The sequence below is a fragment of the Berghia stephanieae genome, chromosome 1 (genome assembly GCF_034508935.2).
Source record: "Berghia stephanieae isolate SIO BIC M18660-M18661 chromosome 1, UCSD_Bste_1.3, whole genome shotgun sequence".
In the NCBI taxonomy this organism is placed as follows: domain Eukaryota; kingdom Metazoa; phylum Mollusca; class Gastropoda; order Nudibranchia; family Aeolidiidae; genus Berghia; species Berghia stephanieae.
In genome coordinates, this window is record NC_088360.1 from 82,142,126 (window position 1) to 82,163,498 (window position 21,373).

General features: G+C 36.1%; 1 protein-coding gene across 1 annotated transcript; it reads left to right on the forward strand.

Moving 5' to 3' along the window:
- The first annotated feature begins 10,593 nt into the window (after positions 1 to 10,593).
- LOC144959064 (uncharacterized) lies at positions 10,594 to 17,147 on the forward strand. Its single transcript, XM_078891436.1, has 2 exons — positions 10,594 to 11,615; positions 15,691 to 17,147. Exon 2 carries the CDS (start codon positions 15,738 to 15,740, stop codon positions 16,983 to 16,985), a length of 1,248 nt encoding a protein of 415 aa, XP_078747562.1. The 5' UTR covers positions 10,594 to 11,615; positions 15,691 to 15,737; the 3' UTR covers positions 16,986 to 17,147.
- Positions 17,148 to 21,373: the final 4,226 nt, after the last annotated feature.

Here is a 21,373-nt window from a genome sequence, read left to right on the forward strand (position 1 = left end):
GTGATGACAAAACTATCAGGGCATTGACGTAATCATCTGATAAGACAACATTGTAACATGGTGAATCACTCTCCATTTAATTCCTTGAAACAGTCACACGGCTGGCACAATACTAGTGGTCGCAGCCTATGTTTTCAAGCTGAATAACATTATGCAGTCATGACTGGACAATCCACCAAAGCTCTTCCTGCTAGACCTAAAAATGTACACCAGGCTGGGTCATCGCGACCTGGCATGGTTTGACGACCTGCCCTGTCCGCGATTAGGGTCAAACACCAGTACTCTCCGCCCTCTCTCGGGGTCAGCTGACCAATAGCAGTTTAGAAACGAATTCACCTGAGTGAAGCCGCGGCTCACAGCGGGCTGAAATCTAGCTGGTTGAGCATTGCGACTAATGGCGATAGCACCAACCACGTAAATATGAAGTGAGTATAAAAGTGCCAGAAGACAATAGAGAATAAAAAATTTTTTCGCGGCGGTGGTGGGGTTTGAACCTGCGACCTTATTGGTACGACAACTCCGCCTGGCAGGTGAGAGCGTGGCTCTACCGTGTGAGCTATCCACGAACACAAAAAATATTCGTTTCAAACCCAAAGTCATTTCTAGATCCCTCTCTCACCCACTTCTTGAGACCGCCGATTCGTTCACCACCATCGCGAAGTAATTTTGACCAGCAGTTAAGCTTAATAGCCAATATTCTCAACACAAACATATAACATAGAAACGATTGAGACATTGAGTATGCTCCGGTGTATGGGGTGAATTTTTAATTCAGAAAAGTGAGTGGAGCAGGCACTTATGTTGGTAACAACAAGATATGAAGTGAGTATAAAAGTGCCAGAAGACAATAGAGAATAAAAATTTTTTTCTATTGTCTTCTGGCACTTTTATACTCACTTCATATCTTGTTGTTACCAACATAAGTGCCTGCTCCACTCACTTTTCTGAATTAAAAATTCACCCCATACACCGGAGCATACTCAATGTCTCAATCGTTTCTATGTTATATGTTTGTGTTGAGAATATTGGCTATTAAGCTTAACTGCTGGTCAAAATTACTTCGCGATGGTGGTGAACGAATCGGCGGTCTCAAGAAGTGGGTGAGAGAGGGATCTAGAAATGACTTTGGGTTTGAAACGAATATTTTTTGTGTTCGTGGATAGCTCACACGGTAGAGCCACGCTCTCACCTGCCAGGCGGAGTTGTCGTACCAATAAGGTCGCAGGTTCAAACCCCACCACCGCCGCGAAAAAATTTTTTATTCTCTATTGTCTTCTGGCACTTTTATACTCACTTCATATCTTGTTGTTACCAACATAAGTGCCTGCTCCACTCACTTTTCTGAATTAAAAATTCACCCCATACACCGGAGCATACTCAATGTCTCAATCGTTTCTATGTTATATGTTTGTGTTGAGAATATTGGCCATTAAGCTTAACTGCTGGTCAAAATTACTTCGCGATGGTGGTGAACGAATCGGCGGTCTCAAGAAGTGGGTGAGAGAGGGATCTAGAAATGACTTTGGGTTTGAAACGAATATTTTTTGTGTTCGTGGATAGCTCACACGGTAGAGCCACGCTCTCACCTGCCAGGCGGAGTTGTCGTACCAATAAGGTCGCAGGTTCAAACCCCACCACCGCCGCGAAAAATTTTTTTATTCTCTATTGTCTTCTGGCACTTTTATACTCACTTCATATCTTGTTGTTACCAACATACGTGCCTGCTCCACTCACTTTTCTGAATTAAAAATTCACCCCATACACCGGAGCATACTCAATGTCTCAATCGTTTCTATGTTATATGTTTGTGTTGAGAATATTGGCTATTAAGCTTAACTGCTGGTCAAAATTACTTCGCGATGGTGGTGAACGAATCGGCGGTCTCAAGAAGTGGGTGAGAGAGGGATCTAGAAATGACTTTGGGTTTGAAACGAATATTTTTTGTGTTCGTGGATAGCTCACACGGTAGAGCCACGCTCTCACCTGCCAGGCGGAGTTGTCGTACCAATAAGGTCGCAGGTTCAAACCCCACCACCGCCGCGAAAAAAATTTTTTATTCTCTATTGTCTTCTGGCACTTTTATACTCACTTCATATCTTGTTGTTACCAACATAAGTGCCTGCTCCACTCACTTTTCTGAATTAAAAATTCACCCCATACACCGGAGCATACTCAATGTCTCAATCGTTTCTATGTTATATGTTTGTGTTGAGAATATTGGCTATTAAGCTTAACTGCTGGTCAAAATTACTTCGCGATGGTGGTGAACGAATCGGCGGTCTCAAGAAGTGGGTGAGAGAGGGATCTAGAAATGACTTTGGGTTTGAAACGAATATTTTTTGGGTTCGTGGATAGCTCACACGGTAGAGCCACGCTCTCACCTGCCAGGCGGAGTTGTCGTACCAATAAGGTCGCAGGTTCAAACCCCACCACCGCCGCGAAAAAATTTTTTATTCTCTATTGTCTTCTGGCACTTTTATACTCACTTCATATCTTGTTGTTACCAACATAAGTGCCTGCTCCACTCACTTTTCTGAATTAAAAATTCACCCCATACACCGGAGCATACTCAATGTCTCAATCGTTTCTATGTTATATGTTTGTGTTGAGAATATTGGCTATTAAGCTTAACTGCTGGTCAAAATTACTTCGCGATGGTGGTGAACGAATCGGCGGTCTCAAGAAGTGGGTGAGAGAGGGATCTAGAAATGACTTTGGGTTTGAAACGAATATTTTTTGTGTTCGTGGATAGCTCACACGGTAGAGCCACGCTCTCACCTGCCAGGCGGAGTTGTCGTACCAATAAGGTCGCAGGTTCAAACCCCACCACCGCCGCGAAAAAATTTTTTATTCTCTATTGTCTTCTGGCACTTTTATACTCACTTCATATCTTGTTGTTACCAACATAAGTGCCTGCTCCACTCACTTTTCTGAATTAAAAATTCAACCACGTAAATGAGTTTTCCTTGTAGAAGAAGAAAAGCGATGAACGGAAAAGACCGCAATGAGATAAAATATTGTATAAATTTTAATGTTGAAGACATTATGGCAAATCGAGGATTAAGTGGGATAGTAACTTATCCTAACGTTACAGGCTCGTTATCCTCTAATAATTTGGAGTCAGGAGCTCCGTGAAGCCAATGCAAGTTTTGACTCGGTTTTTGGTAGCGTGAAACATTTATTAAGGCTAATATCAGTGTCATCTAATCTAACAGATGATACTGGCTAATTAATATCCTTTTGGTTTGATGTCGGTCTATTACAAAAATAAGTCGAAGTCATATGTGTCCTAGTTTTGACCAAGATAGACATCAATCATTGCCTTGTGGATAGAGGATCAGATTTTTTTTTGAAAGTACACGGATTTAAACAAGGTCCTTATGTAAGGAAGCGTGTTGGATGGCTCTGCTGATAAAAACAGGGTTTTGCTATTTCGATAAAACGGAGAAGAAAATGTGTTAACATTGTCGTGTTCATCACGGGGGTTTGGTTGTTATTTAAGAAGACGGTGAAAAATAAACTGAAAGAGGGTGAGGGGAGAAAAAAAAGGGAGAGAAAGAGAGAGAGAGAGAGAGAGAGAGAGAGAGAGAGAGAGAGAGAGAGAGAGAGAGATTGAGAGAGAGAGAGAGAGAGAGAGAGAGAGAGAGAGAGAGATGTGTTCAAATGTTTTCAAAGGATTGTGATAGGCAATAGTCAATATAGATCATACATTTACTTAGAATTTCCAATTAACAAATTAAAATGCATAGCATACCAAAGAAAAAAAATAGATAAATTATTATTTTTAAAGATATATATATATATATATATATATATATATATATATATATATATATATATATATATATATAAAATATAATATATATATATATATTATATATATATATATATATATATATATATATATATATATATAGAGAGAGAGAGAGAGAGAGAGAGAGAGAGAGAGAGAGGGGGAGAGAGGCGTGCGGTTATCAATGTTTTATTCGTTGCGCCATCGTTGATGTGTCAGTTGTAGATGAGCCTTATTTTTAGAAGCTCAACCCAGATTAGACGAGTAGAACTTCCCCTTCCCTTTCTGCACTCACAGTTCTACTGCAGGATTAGGCGGTAGTCATTTAATAGACCTGGTTCGAGTCCTTGTACAGTTGATTATTGCTAAAATGATTGTCAGTTCAAGGAGTAGCGAAATCTAAATTAAATTATGTGATGGAAAGACCTATGCGGAAGACAAGGTTCTGAGCAAGCAGCTATTTACCTATATGTCTGTCTATCCATCCATCCATCTATCTATCTATCTATCTATCTATCTATCTATCTATCTATCTATCTATCTATCTATCTATCTATCTATCTATCTATAAATCTATCTATCTATCTATAAATCTATCTACCTATCTATCTATCTATCTATCTATCTATCTCTCTATCAAGCCCCTTTCTCTAACAAATTGTAATAGTGGCGGCGTCGTTTGACTTCCAATGGTGGCGGAGTTTTCACGCTGGTAAATTCTTTCCCTCTATATAATATGTTTTCCTCTTTCAGTTTACTCTCTGTCTTTGTTTTTTAATGAGATTATTTCGTTTCGTCCTGGTTCTCATCGGAGTCATTGGTTGAGAGGGAAACAGCAAAGTGTTTGAAAAGCACCGATCGAGTGAGGTATGTGGTCTGGTGGTATGACACTCGCCTGAAAATTATGACAGTGCACCATACTTGTGGGGCGGCTGTCTCAAAAACGACGATATTGATGGCTAAGATGATTACGATAACGATGATGATGATGATGATGATGATGATGATGATGATGATGATGATGATGATGATGATGATGATGATGATGATGACGACGACTATGGCGCCGACAATATAGATCTTTAAGGTCACGATAAATTAAAGATGGCATTGATTTTGGACATGTCTATACATTCTACTTCTACGCAGTTCGAGCAGTTCAAATAGGTGACAAGGAAATAATATCTCACTTCAGCTAGTCTTAATAAATATGTAGGTATAGTTAGATAAGGTGTCTTGTTGTTGACAACGCTAATTGACCAATGGCGGTATTATTAGATATTATGTATCATTCAGTGTTTATCATACTCTCTGCTGTTGAGTTAAAAATTTGAATAATGATGGCCTGGTATATTTATTTCTTGCAACATTGATCTATAACAAGATTATACAATTTTACAATTTATGTGGTCTTGTGGTATAACACTCGCCTTCGGATCTGAGCCCTTGGAAAAGGATCTTTACTCACATTGTCTCACCGTACTCATGTGTAAAATGAACACATGGCCGTTAACAGAATTGTTTGTCTCCGTCGAAAAAAAATATGTTCTATCAAGTCTCGTCCTACATTTTTAAGTGTTGCTCTTCGCAATGAGCCCGTTGTAAAGCGCTTTTAGCAAGTTCAGTGGATATTGCTCTATGGAAAAGCTTAATTTAAAGATAGAATGAAGAGGACGTCACTCGGGTCTTTGTTATTGTTTTCTGCCATCGACGTTCATGAGTAACTCTCACTAAACTGAACCAGACTATTGTGACGAACGATTTTCTTTCAATGCGTGATTTCTTTATCAATAGGTGGGAAATCTTCCCATTGTATAAAGGGACGCTAAATCCTACTCCTCACTTCCCGCTTAAGGCTTTATTCAATTGTTCAAATTGTCTGCCCATTGTATTCATATCTCCTGCTAATTAATTTTTCCAAACAAGACTCCAACGTGCATGTGCCTTGAGGTTCTTGTCTCGTTCAAGAATAGCTAAAATTGCAATTAATGTTCTAGCTCTCCGTTAATTCTTCCTTACTCAGTATTAATCAAAGCATCTGAATATCATTGGCTATCTAAAACAGGAACATTCTTCTGATTGGCTATTCCCATAATTCCAAAGCGTCCCTTTACTTCACAATATCAAATTCATCTCTGAATTGAATCACACACACGCTAAGAATCCCAAGAAAGCAGAGCTATCCCTCCAATTTCAAGCTTGTAAAAGTGTATCTTCTCTCGGTTGAAGGTAAAATGAATTATTGGCTAACATTCAAAGTGGAACGAGATATTACTGTGAATTCAATGCTTAATCTACCATTACTATTATAGTTTGTGTATATATTTTAATTGTGCTATTCCATGGATGTTCGTAAGTTAGAATACCTGTACAAAACTATATCTATATGTATATTATACTATAGTTAACATTTGTTTATGATCTATGCTATTATTTCATTTATATTCAATAAGTATATTGCTTGATGTCTGTACTCTACCGCCAATCCCCGGCCACACATCATAATAATCACAATTATAATTGATAAAAATAAATAAATGATAAAATATAAGGGACACATTCCTGTTAAATTCTCATCATGTAAGATAGTTTAAACTGTCAGTTGATGTTTGATACAAATGCAATAACTAACCAGTATCATGGAGTTACTGCTTCTCCTTGCCTTTGTCGGCAAATATAAGCTATTATGATGTGTCGCTCAAGGACGATCCGGTGGCGAAAGACAAACTAGATTGGCTCTAAGACCTTTTTGTTTAAGTTCTTCATTGAAGGTCTTTGGCTATCACCAATCCGTGGCTCGCACCCAGTCCATCCCCAATCCCTGATGTCAGTCATCGCCGACCAGAACCTTCCTGTCAGCCCATAACTACAACACACTGTTGTGAAGTCCAGAAAACCCTGAAATCAGGAGCCAACCCTGGAACTAGCTGATATATTAAATCAAATTTTGCCTCAATCAAGCAAGCCGGCTGGATAAAGATAAGCCAAACGGGCTTATACCATTTTCAAATGTATTTTCCACAGACACAAATGATTACAAACTAAATAAATCAATCAATCATAAATAAATAAATAAATCAATCAATAGATAAATAAATAATAAGTTAGATCCAATAATTAGAGTTATTCTCCCTGATATTAAATAAATACTTATTCTTTCTATCTTTTCCTGTAACAATCTAATTAAACTTTATGTATAGACTTGTTATTATTGTATTGGGCGTTACTATTGTCTTGACTCACTTGTTATTAATACAATTAAGTTATAAGGGATCCTAAGGCACTTCTTAATCACCCCTAGATTAAACCCGAGCCGTTTGTGGTATAGGTTGAGTGGCGCAGCTGGTAACGAGAGCCATAGCGCGCATACTAGTTCGAATCCAGACCATTGAGCTATCGGTTGGACTCGATCCCACAAAAATAACACACAACCCGCCACAACTATGAACGACCAAGATTACACCTAGTTTTGTGTGTTGGTCCTGATGGTAATGTTGCGAGTTTCTTAGCCAAGCACTCATTATCTTTATATAGATAGCTTACTTCTTAAAGAAAAACTTTATTGTATAGATGGAATGAAGTTGACGTCATTCTGGTCTTTGTTATTGTTTTTTGCCATCCGCGTTTATGAGTAGTTCTCTAGTTATCTATAGATAGTATGCGCTTGGCTAAGTAGCTCATAACATTGCCTTCCGGAAGTATAACTGACCAATACACAAAACTGTGTGTATCCATGAACGTTTATAGTCGGGTTAATACAGTTCAGTGAGCATAACTCAAAACGCGGATAGCAAAATGCAATAACAAAGACCCGAGTGACGTCATCTTCGAATTATCTATAGATAGAGTGCGCTTGGCTGAGAAGCTCACAACATTGCCTTCCGGAAGAATAAAGAACCGACCGTTGCCATCGGTAACTTAAAGCCAAACAATGACGTCAAAATGACAGTCTTTGGCCACAAAAGAAAACAAATCGTGAGTTGTATCCAATAGTTCAACCAATGGGACCACTTGTTTCCATGAGCACTACTAACGACAACTCACAAAGCGGTGCAACGACTAAATAATGACGTCAAAATGCCAGTCTTTTTGGGTTTCCGTGTCAGGCTATAACATAACGATGGCTACGGACCGACACACAAAACTCTGTGTAACCTTGAACGTTTATTGTATGGATAATACATAGTTTAGTGAGAATTACTCATAAACGCGGATGGCAAAAAACAATAACAAAGACCTGAGTGACGTCAACTTCATACAATTTATAGTCTTCAAATCAAATTGGCGAGATGTGATTAGCTCTACAAAAAATCTTTCTATTAAATGACCAAAAAAAGACAAGGAAAAATGAAGGCAAACAGAGATAAAAAACATAATATGACTAATTACAGATTAAACTGGAGAGACGGAGGAAGCCGAAAAATAGTTAATTGGCTAAACTTATTCTTCTTGTTCCCTGTTTGGACACAGGCCTGCAAAACTGTACTCTTTCAGCGCACCCGGAACTGGGCATAATAATAATAATAATAATAATAATAATAATAATAATAATAATAATAATAATAATAATAATAATAATAATAATAATAATGATAATAATAATAATAATAATAATAATAATAATAATAATAATAATAATAATAATAATAATAATAATAATAATAATAATAATATATAATAATAACATATGATTATATTTAGGTGCTATTCCAAAATGTCGTGCAACTGTGTGTAACAAAGGGTAGTTATCTTAAATAGTTAATATCATATTATTGTAATGTGCTATCATTTCAATCACTGGAAATTATTTATAATCTAAGTAAGATGAAGGGATAGCTGAAATAACTTCGGGTCAAGGAACGAAATTATTAAGAACAATAATTTTCGTCTGATTTTTAAAATGGCATCATTGAAAGTTGTTATTAGAGGTAGATTTTAAGAAAGTGTTGGGTTCGATAGAGGACTAAAACTGTTGATTAACAATTTTTAAAAAATAAACAAACAAGCCAACAAAAAGAAAAAAAACAAAAAACAAAAAAAAAAAACAAAGCAAAAACGAAACAAACAAAAACAAAACAAAACAACCCCCCCACCACCAAAAAACAAAAACAAAAAACAAACAAACTATGCAGTGACAAATTGTTTGTAAATAAAGATTATAATAAGAATGAACAAAGGTTTTTAATAATTTTAAAAATCTGAATTAATTTTTATCATTTGAATTTATCATCGTCGTCTTGTCACACTTTTGTCCTAAAACCATCCGTAGAGGAGCCCTATCTTAAAAACGTAATTGTCTTTTCAGACAAAAGCTTCCAAAATCATTCACACAGATTTGACTTTCGATGTTACTTTTGAGCCATTACCGTTGGTCAATATTTCGATGTCTTCACGGTAGTTCCAGGTTTGAGCATTCTGGACAAAGATCATTAAAAGTATCAGTTGGATATTAATTTTGAGATACAAGCTTTATTCAAGAATATTTGGAATTCCCCACTTTTGATTTTCCAAGACGTGATTCATACAGGAAAAAAAAATCAAATAGTTATTCATCCCTTCGATATTTGAAGGAAACCTTATCTGACCAAATTTTTTTAAAATGTGATTTTCCAGAGTACGGGAGAATAATATGATCACATCGCCATGGGTGGATAGGGCAACAACAAATTTTTCGAGATAATTTGGGGTGACAAAGCGTCACAATGAAACAACAACATGATATATCTAAGAAACCGGGGTGATGTCAGAAAGGGGGAAGTTTCTCACGCTCTCTGTCCGTACATCAAAGGGATGACTTTGGCCGACAGAAGGTGAGACCATACAGCATCCGCGTGAGTGTTGGTCTGCTGTGTGAGTTGTCGACACGTAAGCAGTTTCCACAAGACCGTAACCTTTTACATAACGAGTTAAGGATGTTGGTGTAGTGTATATGTCAGACTGACCCAGAAGAAATGTTTGCGATAGTCGTTTAAGACGTACTATATTATTATAGATGCAGGAAATAGAATTGCTAAGTTTGCGCAAAATATCTCAAATTAAACTGCACTATGAGGTGTTTAACCAGTTAACTCCCTTTTACTCTGGAAAGACGCCGACTTAAAAATTAGGCCAGAAAACTCATACTTCAAAATATCGATCGATTGAAATGACCTCATCTTGAGAAAACTCTCTAGCAGATTATCATCATCATCATCATCATCATCATCATCATCATCATCATCATCATCATCATCATCATCATCATTATTATTATTATTATTATTATTATTATTATCATTATTACTATTATTATTATTATCATCATCATTATTATTATTATTATTATTATTATTATTATTATTATTATTTATTATTATTATTATTATTATTATTATTATTCATTATTATTATTATTATTATTATTATTATTATTATTATTATTATTATTATTATTATTATTAACAATTTGATTTCAGTGTATTTGTAATAATAAATGTCATATTAGCTCTTACGCCTTATGGCGATCTCCAATGACCTTTTTACAATTCAACCTCCTACGCAGTTGATAATAATACTTTTACTTGCGTATTTCAGTCAGTCGATAATTTTTACATAACGTTATAGCAACATGAGTTCGCCTATCTTGTGGTCAATCTCCGCTTTGTTACGTTTGAGAGAGAGAGAGAGAGAGAGAGAGAGAGAGAGAGAGAGAGAGAGAGAGAGGTCTCCGTTGACCACTTCTGACCGTTGGACGTGCTGAGTCCAGCGAAATCGGGACGAGACGAGACGCGAGAGATATAAGTGTGGTCAGTTAGTCCGTCGCTGGGTCCAAGCGAGGTTGTAAATATCGCCGCGCATTGGTGAGTCCGGGTTACTTTAGTTAATTTTGGAGTGGTGTGAATCTGAGTACACTCAGGGATATTGGAATTAGTGTACCAATAATGATTGGCATTGGACGATGGACTTCCTAATACCCGCACATCATGATATGGTATAAGTACTGGTAATGTAGGATATCTGTACTTATGTTATTTAATGAACTGCAGTGTTTTCATATTAGGTTCGATTTTGAAATTTCTTGTGGAATGATGAAGTACTTTTTATAACTTTGTAAAGTTTTTAAATGTCTAATTAAAAAGTTGTGAATTCTCTTATCTAGACTTATATATTCGATATATTCCACTCATCCACAAGTATCTGTCTGAGATTATTTTGGGATACAAGCTTTATTCAAGGATATTTGGAAATATCCTCTTTTGATTTTCCAAGATGTGTGATTCATACTGGAGTAAAATCAAATAATTATCCATTTCGTCTCACGGTATGGACAACAGGCACTGAGTCTAAAGTAAGAAAAAAAATTGACATGATCACCTCTGGATTACCTTTGACAAGTCGATTTTACAAAATTTTCATGACCAAGTCTCAGAAAATACAATCGGATTAACAATATCCATCAATCATCTGCATCCTATGTCATCGTTACCTTCATAATAACCACCACACCATCATCACTACCACCACAATTGTTATTTTCGTCCTCCAAACCAGGGCATTGCTAACAAGGCACATCCACAATATGACAATGGCTTTGTCGCTAAATCTCAAAGGATTTCCAGGTCGCGGACACCTGAGGCAACGGTTATAAATCTTGTACAACGTCCTGACAGACAGACTGATAGGTCATCTCTACACACATACGTATACCTACACTTACTTACACTCGTAGTAGTCATACAACACCGACACCTTTGGGACCTGGCATCCGTCGTAACTCTACATAGAGAGCAACGCAGCGACTGGCGTTATTGAAAGATTCCATCCAAGATTCCGCCCATTCCTGGTAAGTCTGATAATGAGTCATCATCTTCTACAGAGAAGGAACAATTTCCATATGAGAAATATAGTGCGGCTATGTGGTCTTGTGGTCGCACTCGCTTTCGGATTGGAAGGTCCTGGGTTCAATCCTCGCTCGGCGCATAGATGAGTACTTGGAAAAGGCGCATAGTCCATGGAAAAGGCTCTTTATTCACAGTCTCTCACCGTACTCAGGTGTAAAATGAGTACCTAGCCGTTAACAGCGTTGTCTCTGTCGAAAAAATTGCAATATCGCCTAACAGGCGTTGTGTCTCTTTCTACATGTTACGTGTTGCTGTTGGTCAGGGACCCTTTGTAAAACGCTTCGAGCACATTTAGTGGATATTGCTCAATATAAAAGCTCACAGATACACATACGACATATTACAAGGAGACGGTTATACTTATGTATGAAATGTTTCTGAAAAGTATGAACTCCAAGCAATTAGAAAACAAAGAATAATGTTAAAAACTTTAGCATTTATATAGAGCAATATTGACTAAACGTGCTCAAAAGCTTTACAAGGGGTCCCTAACCAACAGCAACACTTATCATTATATAGGACAAGACACAATGCCTATTAAGCGGTATTACATGTATTTCTTTTTCGGACATAGAAAACGCTTTTAACGGCCGGATACTCGTTTTACAAATGAATAAGGTGAAAGAATGTGAGTAAAGAACATTTTCCAAGGACTCAGCTATGCGCCGCTCAGAGTGGGACTCGAACCCTGGACCTTCCGATCCAAATTAGAGTGTCATACCATCAGATTACATAGCCGCACTAAAAGAAAAGAAAAGCTCCAATATTGCACTCCTCTATAAGATAAAAAAAAAGAAAAGAAATAAAACAAGACGAAACAAAAGAGAAAAATGAAATTAATAACAAGAACACCATAGATATACCAAATCAAAACGCATTATTGCCCTTTTAAGACTTCCCAGAGACACGAAGTTACATCTCAATGGTAGAACTGCCTGTGGGCACTAGTTATTAAGTCAGTTCGCCGTACTCTGGAAAGACACATATTTAAAAATTCGCGAAGTCCCAGGTTTGAGATCTTTTTTGGACAAGATGAGGGTAATTTAAATCGATCGATATTTGAAGGACGAGTTTCTGGCCAAATTATAAAATATGTTTTTTTTTTCCAGGGCACGACAGAGTTAGTACTGAATTGGGGTTAAATATTATTTACACAATACACACCTGACAATATGTAATTTTTAAAAATCGCTGTTTTCGAATAGAAAATTAGCAAACATAAAACTAAAGCTAGATGGTTTCATAAATTAACCCGTTTCTAGGCGGTCCAAAATGAAAAAAAAAACTCAACTCCCTTTCATCTCTTTTGAATTATTTCTTTTTGTATCAAATTGACTCTATGCCTAACTTGGTCTGTGAATGGAGCAGAAAACTCGTAGCGGCTTGCTGCACATGTAGTGATTATGTATCTACTGGGTTCTTCGATCTGACGGAATGTATTTTGCGATATATTAGTGACCTATTCAAAGGGTGGCAATAGCAAGCAATTGCCATTGTCCACTTAATGTTATCTCACTCAATCCTACCACCGACTATATCCGTAGTTTACACGGGTTCCTTTTACCCCATGCCTATTTATTACATTTTTCTGAGACAAATTATAGGCGTAGTATCAAAGCTGATGTTTTTCATTTTTACATGGTAGTTGAATAAAACTATATATGCACATGCTCACTTTAAATACTTTTTTTTTTACAATTTTGAAAAGGAGCAATAATCTCTAGGATTAAGTGAGTTAAAGAAACCCGGATAAACTCGGGCTCTATGGTAAAATATCTCTTAATGACTATTCAGATGCACAATTATTTTTCTTCCAGATCTGACCGAATTGAATTATGGGCTTATATTAAATTAGAGCTCTAATTGGATAATATTTTGCGCTGGTTTGGGTATTTCCAACAAACAATGAGACCTTAATATTTTATGTTGTAAGATTTGTAAATACGTAAGTGCGGCTATGTGGTCTTGTGGTATGACACTCGCTTTAGGATCGGAAGGTCCTGAGTTCGAGCCCCACTCGGTGCATAGTTGAGTCCTCGGAAAAGACTCTTTACTCACATTCTCTCACCATACTCAGGTGTAAATTGAGTACCTGGTCGTTATCAGCGTTGTCTCTGTTTGAAAAAAATGTATTATCGCCTAACAGGCGTCACGACTCGTTTTTTACATTATATGTTGCTGTAAGTCAGGCTTTGAGCACGTTTAGTGGATATTGCGTTATATAAACGCTCAATTTTTTGTCTGTGCGGCTATGTGATCTACTGGTATGACACTCGCCTTCGGATCGAAGGTCCAGGGTTCGAGTCCCGTTCTGAGCGGCTCATAGTTGAGTCCTTTGAAAAGGCTCTTTACTCACATTCTCTCGCCGTTCTCAGGTTTAAAACGAGTACCTTGCCGTTTACAGCGTTGTCTCTGTCCGAAAAAAAAAATGAAATATCGCCGAAAAGGCTACATGTCTCGTTCAACATGTTAAGTGTTGCTGTTGTCTAGAGACCCTTGTTAAACGCTTTATATAAATGATCTTTTTCTTCTTCTTGCTTTGTCTGGCACTGTTTCATACGCGCTTTTTCAGATCTTTCCTTTGATTATGACATGCTACACATGGTATGTTATTAGTAAGTTCAGATCATAAACAACCATATAACAAGACTGTCAGAAATTAAATGTTGACTGTTACTAATGGTAGACTTGACTATATGTGTTGCCTGCAGGCAGACGCAGTCGGGCGTAATACTGCACAAGAACCCACCTTGTTATGTAGAATGCAAACCTTAGAGTGGCTGAAATAACGTTGTCGGTCGAAATTGAACCGTTTGTCCATAACCTTCGCTAAGAAAAGCAATATAGACCTACATCTACCAGACTAACGGATACACTAAGTCTTGTGTCCATTTTTTTTACCGATTTGTTTTCCAGATAAACAACGTCGCATAATTTTGTTGTCGAAGAGCCTGTATGCGAAGTAGTCTACATGGTGCAAATCATCCTTTTGTATACTTTTATACAGAAAGTTGTTAAAAGAATGTTTATAACATGAAGTTAGATCAACACTTGAATATGGTAATTGTATTTAGAGTTCTTTTTTCAAACGATATTCATGTTCCAAGACGTGCAACTAAGTTACTGCCAAACGTTTCTGAATTTTCATACAAAAATAAATTGATATCACTGAAACATCCATCTTTAAAACATTGGCCAAAAATAGGTGACCTTATACAGTCAAATGAAATAGTACTAAATAATATATATAACCAGTTAACTGCCGTACTTCGCGAAGTCCCAGTTTTGAATGTTTTTACCAAGACGAGGGCCAGTTAAATCGATCAATATTAGAAGGACGAGTTCTCAGGCCAAATTTTTAAACACGGGTTTTCCAGAGTACACACGCAGTCAACTGGTTCATGGCTATGTCCTATCAGCTTTTAATGATATTGTATCGTGTAACTGCACTTACAAAACTTTATCCAGCATTTTGATTCTATTCTGTTTAATTCCTATAACCAAAAGCAAACTTTTTGTTCAAAGATGCGTCAAACAGGATTGAACTTGAAGATTGAGTAAGAAGATAAAATAATACAAAATAGGATACTTAATATGCCTGGATCTACATTCCTCGCGGAACACGAAAGATTGACCTGTACGTAAATAGAGCGTTCAAGTTCAAGATGCATGGAAGTAAATTTCCATTCCTCAATCTTAGATAGACGTGCGTTTTTTTTTTTTTTTTGTATGTTTTTTTTTTGTTGTTGTTGTTTTTTTTTTTTTGGTGTTTCTTCAGTCTGACTTTTACAACATCTGTCCCCATCCGTGGTCATGAACTAATGAAAGTTTATCTCCATGAAGATGGGATAGAATTTGTTAAGCGGCTTCCCAAGAATGCAGCAAACGGCTGAAAAAAGCTTTGCGTACGTTTTCAAAATTGTCAAAATTCATCTCGAAAACTTGAAATATGCAAACGACATGATACAAATATAATTAATATAATACTTAATTCAATTTATATTCGATCCATTCCAGGTTTCTGTTTTTGGGGAAAACAAGTGCATTATCCCGACACTACCACTATGTCGGAGGGAGCTTTAGATCTCAGCATATCATCCTACGATGTGAGCGCCCAGCGCCACAGTTCACGGACACACGACCCCCTTAGCAGTGATTCGGGGCGTGCCTCTTCCGATAGCACCTCTTCAGAGATCCATGAGGATATCAAGTCTCGTTATAGAACTTCACCTCCTCCACGTTTGCTCTCATCGCCCTCAAGTGGCGCTCTGCCACCCCCACAGTCCAACAGTGGTGTGGGTATCTCATCCCCACTTGATCCCTCCAGTATCGTTAACAGTAATAATAATACTCATCACCTTGGCCCTTCCCCTCACAGTCCCAGGAGTCCATTGAGCTTTCCCCCGTCCCCTGCCCGCCTAAGGAATCCTATTCCTCCAACCCAGCCACCACTAGCACAACAACAACAGCAGCCCACGGCCCTCTCCCCTCAGCATCCTCACTCGACATTTAGTAACAACGCCAGGTCGGCTAGTCCTATTATACCAAGGGCATGCGACTCTGGGAGACTATCCAATCCTAATTCTCCAGAAGCTTCTGCATCTTCATCTTTGCAAGAAGAAGATTTGAAGTCTCTTCCTTTATCCTCCCATCCTGATCGTGCTGGATCCGACCCTCGAGTAGCCCCTATACGACCGTTCAAAATGTATCCAGTGGATGCCTTCAATGTTTATAATTCACAGCTTTTGTCCGGATCTGGAGGTGGGTTATCACCGTCCCCAGTAGGAATCCAATCTCTTTATGATTCGACATCATCTTCCAGCTTTCCCTCCTTTCCTCTCACCCCACTTACATCACATCTCCTTCAAAGGAAAAGAAGAGCTGAACTTAGAGACAATGCAAACAATCCAATATCTGGGTCCGTCAAATCCGAAAGCGGCAGCCCTGTGACCACAGTTAATAGTAGCAGTCCCGTTTTTGGGAGCACCGGGGTTAGCACAACATTAACTGCCAAGGAACTGTCATCAAAGAGAGATGGAAGCTGTAGCAGTGATGGTCAGGAGAACGAGTTGGATCCAGAAAAAAAAGCCAAAATCGTTCCTGATGAGAAGAAAGATGATGCTTATTGGGACAGGAGACGGAAAAATAACGAGGCTGCGAAAAGATCACGTGACGCTCGAAGGCAGAAAGAGGAAGAGATTGCCATGAGGGCAGCTTTTCTGGAACAGGAAAACTTGAAACTTAGGGCTCAAGTGGCCATCTTGAAAAACGAAACTGCTAAACTACACTATATGCTTTATAATAGGATATAGAATCCACCTAAGTCTCAAAATGTGCATCGCGAGCTTTTAATGAGACAGTAACATTCATTTTAATAATTGTTTATTTTACTATTTTTCTTGCCAATCTAGCTCCTTTACTGCCACTACGTCATCATTAGGTTTCTAAAGTTAAAAAAAAACATAAAATAAAAAGAATAGTTTTCAAATATTTCTGGTTAAAATTTCTAAGATTGAAAATGCAAGTCAGAGAATTTATAATAATATATGGATAAATAATGCATTCATGAATTGCAGGTTACTAATAGTTATAAAGTAATTACCCCCCCCCCCCTCCCTCGATTTTTAAGAACCCAAAGCCATCGTTGGTTTATTTAATTCCTTTTGCCCACAGGATCATCTCATGAAATTAATACACTTAGAAATTACACTGTATTACTTTATTATAGATCTGACGATTCTGAGTTCAGTAATCTTCTCGTAACACACTTTTAAGATATGAATGAAGACCGGTGATTATCATTCAACATCAACTACCATAATATCATATTTAATTTTTGTGGGACCACTAGTCTAGAAAATCAGCGTCATTTCAGGTACCTACATTGTTGGTTTAGATCTCGTAATTCCAATTAGATTGATTAACTCCTTCAGAAACCGAGACACTCTCCAAGCTTTGTCTGCTTTGAGCTGGATGAGAGCAAGTAGTAGTAATGATAATAATAATAATAATAATAATAATAATAATAATAATAATAATAATAATAATAATAATAATAATAATAATAATAATAATAATAATAATAATAATAATATTACTAATAGTATGTCTCCTCTATTCTGTCGTGCTTTGAATAAAAATTACATCATTGAAATTTTGGTCAGAGAGTGTATCCTTCAAATTTCGATCAATTAAAATGATCCTCATCTTAGCAAAAACTCCTTGAAAAAAATCCCAAGTTTTAGAACTTTTGACAAGACTAGGATATTTTAATGGACAGATATTTAAAGGACGAGTTTTCGGGCTAGATTTTTTATAAAAATGTGTTGCTTTTATTCAGAGTACGGCAGTATTATTGGTGAATGTCATTTGAAAATAATTTATTTTTAGTTTCTTTCTCTTTTTCGGGCATCTACAGTGATTCTTTTTCGAAGCTTTGCGCCCATGAGTAAAGTTTTGAAAGAGTAACATCTGAAAATAGTATCGTAAAAGTCTGCGAGTTCCTCATTCTCACCACGTATCACAGAACAATATTTGAATCATTAATTAATAATATGGTAGCCAATGTCAATTAAGTGTTACTAAATATACTGGACAGATATATATATATAATATTATATATATATATATATATATATATAATATATATATATATATATATATATATATATATAATGTATTTGCTTTATCGTGGAATATTGACATTGGATTAACGGAGATCTCTTAATTGAAAAAAAAAATAATATGTTTTAACGGTATGACTTGGTATTACTCAAAGTACATTTTAAAAAACGATTTGGTAGGAGAGTAGAGTTACCATTTATTATTTAATGACGTGCTGATGAGATCCGGTGATAGCTATATCTCTTATATCCTCCTTTAACGCAATAATCTTTTTTGTTTTTGTTTAGTAAGTTAGCTATTCATTAGTCATTAGTTATTTACTTAATGGTTGCTGTAACTTACCGGTGTGCATAACGGGCTATTCATATTCTAGGAAAATAAACAATGAATGTGTTATAATATAGTAGTGCTTGAAAATATTGCAAAATCTATTATATAGACTCACCCCCCCCCCCTCCCAGATTTTTTCGTTGCTCTGGTTTTTTTTTTAAATCGAAATTATTTAACTAACGATACCAAACTTTTAAGAAAATCAGTATCACGGAAAGCTGGAAATAAAATGAGTGAATTATCGATATATTACAAAAATCGATTTTGATATTACTTTTAACACTACTCAAACGATGTAATTATTGGAACTATCAGTGTCCCTACTAATCCTGGTCCTGTTGTTAACAAGAAGACTACCTCAAGAAATCCAATCTTCTCTAAATTTTCATTTCATGTCATGTTCCAATCTGAAGTTCAATATCTATATATACTATCTTGTAATATATGCCATTATTATCATTTAATATATATGTAAATAATATCACTTTAAGGACAAAGCAGCTCTACCATCTTCACCACACTCAGAGATAATCACAGCACACTAAAAAGTAGTTATCCATAGTTAGAAGAGAAAAACAAACCCCGATAGGAGTTTTAAAAATCCTGAGAACACAAAGAACATCATATATTTTGAAAAAAAAATCCCCTTTGTCTTACTTTTTCTTGGGTGCTTTAATTGTAATTCTAGAACTTTTTACAAAAACATTTTCCTCCTTTTTTACTGGCGTCGATATGACCTTTATGTATTTCAAGCGCCGTAAAACCCTTAAAAACAAACAAACAATATCAGCCTTGATAGATTTTGTGATAGATTAAAAAAGTTTAATCATGAATTTTCACATTTGATATTTCAATTTCTAATTTTACTCCATACTCCTAAGCGCTTAACAAGTGTTCTCGTGTAGTCGCCCTGTCGGTAACACTCATGGAATCAAAGTTCCATTTCCTAGTTTGAAAGTCAACTATCCCCCATTCTAATCGCATGAATGCTCTCAAAATATCCTAGTAGTCTGTGGGTACCCATCCACAGTACTGTGTGTTGACTCAAGTCACTCGAAAGCGCTGAATGTCACATGTCCAGACTTCCACGGGCGTTGTAGTTATAGGTTACAGTTAGAATCACCAATAAATAGCTCTATCATAAAAACTACCTCAAATTTTAACCTTCGTGAAAGACTCCCCCTTCCCCCCCCCCCCCCCCCCCCCCCAAAGAAAAATAATTAAAAAACAAAACAACAACAAACTACTTCTCACAATTTGTCCTCTCCCATTTTCATACTTGAATGAAATCTACCTCAATGCATCCGTTTAAAAAATAATGGAGATAAAAATTAATATACTTTAAGAAAATTACAGTAATGTAGCAATTATGTGATCAATACACAAAATATAAGGCTCTTCACAAATCATTTCATCGCTATACAAAGGCATAATAACAATTAAACTGTAATATTGAGCGTTACTATGTATTCAGCTTTTCTCTAAAAAAAAAATAACACGTATTTTAAAATTTTGGCCAGCAAACTCAAATTTTCTGGCCAAATAAAAAAAAAACTGTTTTGTTTTTATTCAGAGTACGGCTTTCTTGTTGTTTTTGTGTTTCACAATGAATGGAATTTTGAAAGCTTGTTGATTTTATTATTCTTTTGTTGTTGTTTATCCGTTTTTCTTTTAAATTCATTATTTTTTATCAATGATATCGAACATGTAGCTAAAGATGGTGTGCTTCTGTTTGTTGATGAAGATGATGTTGACTCGTGTGCCATTGGAATGTTATGTTGACACGTTTGAGAAGATTGGTGTTGTTCTTTCTATTGTTTTTTCTTTTTCTTTTAGGTTTTATATATTATACACATTGCTGATTTTAAGTTGTATTTTATCTTTATGTTTATTTTATTTACTTGTTGCTTTATTAATAGAAATGTTCCATTTTGTTGGCTTCTAGGTTTTGTTTTGGGACAGATTATTTATATTAAACGGTAACCGGTGCCAGTTTAAAATGCTACATTCTTCATAGAATAAAGAAGCTCACTCAGTCTGCCATAGTTGAGTTTAGGAAAGGGTTTTGTATGTAATGACAATATTTATTTTTATTTTTACCAGATAATAAGCTGTATTGAGTATAATGACTAATTGATGTCAAATATCGTAAATCTGAGTCTACGAAAAAGAAATGATGAGACTCTGACAAGTAGTAAAGGGTCATTTTATTCAATTGACAGATGAAAGTAAAAGCTTTGACGCTAAACGGAATAAAGGTGTTTTGTTTTGGTGCGTAGATAGGTACAAACATATTTTAATTTTCAAAAATTTCTTTTGTTCAGCGGGAGGATTTTTCTCAGAAGAAAAAAAATAAAATTTTGAAGTGAAAAATAAGGCAATCGATGTAGATTTAATCAAGACATTTATTGTTCTTGGTCTGTTATTTGAAACAGGAGAACCTGGTGTGTCCATGATTCTGGGTGCCAATAGTTTATTCCTGTTGATCGTTATTATTTTTAGCAATTTTAGTGAGACGTTTTGAGTTTAAAAAAAAACAACAAAACAAAACTCCGGTGAATCTTATTTTTACATGAGTTTGACAATAATTTGTGATAGATTTATACTTTTTATTTTTACTTTGTGTGATGAATGTTACTTTAAACACTTTTGTTTATTTTTATTTTTATTCTTATTGTTATGTACGTCTGAATGACAAAATGATTGAAAAAGTGGGTGTGTTCATTTGGTTTTGATGCTTGTTGTA

Excerpts from the sequence above, each read along its gene's own strand:
- LOC144959064 (XM_078891436.1), top strand. The coding sequence starts at position 15,738 with ATGTCGGAGGGAGCTTTAGATCTCAGCATATCATCCTACGATGTGAGC.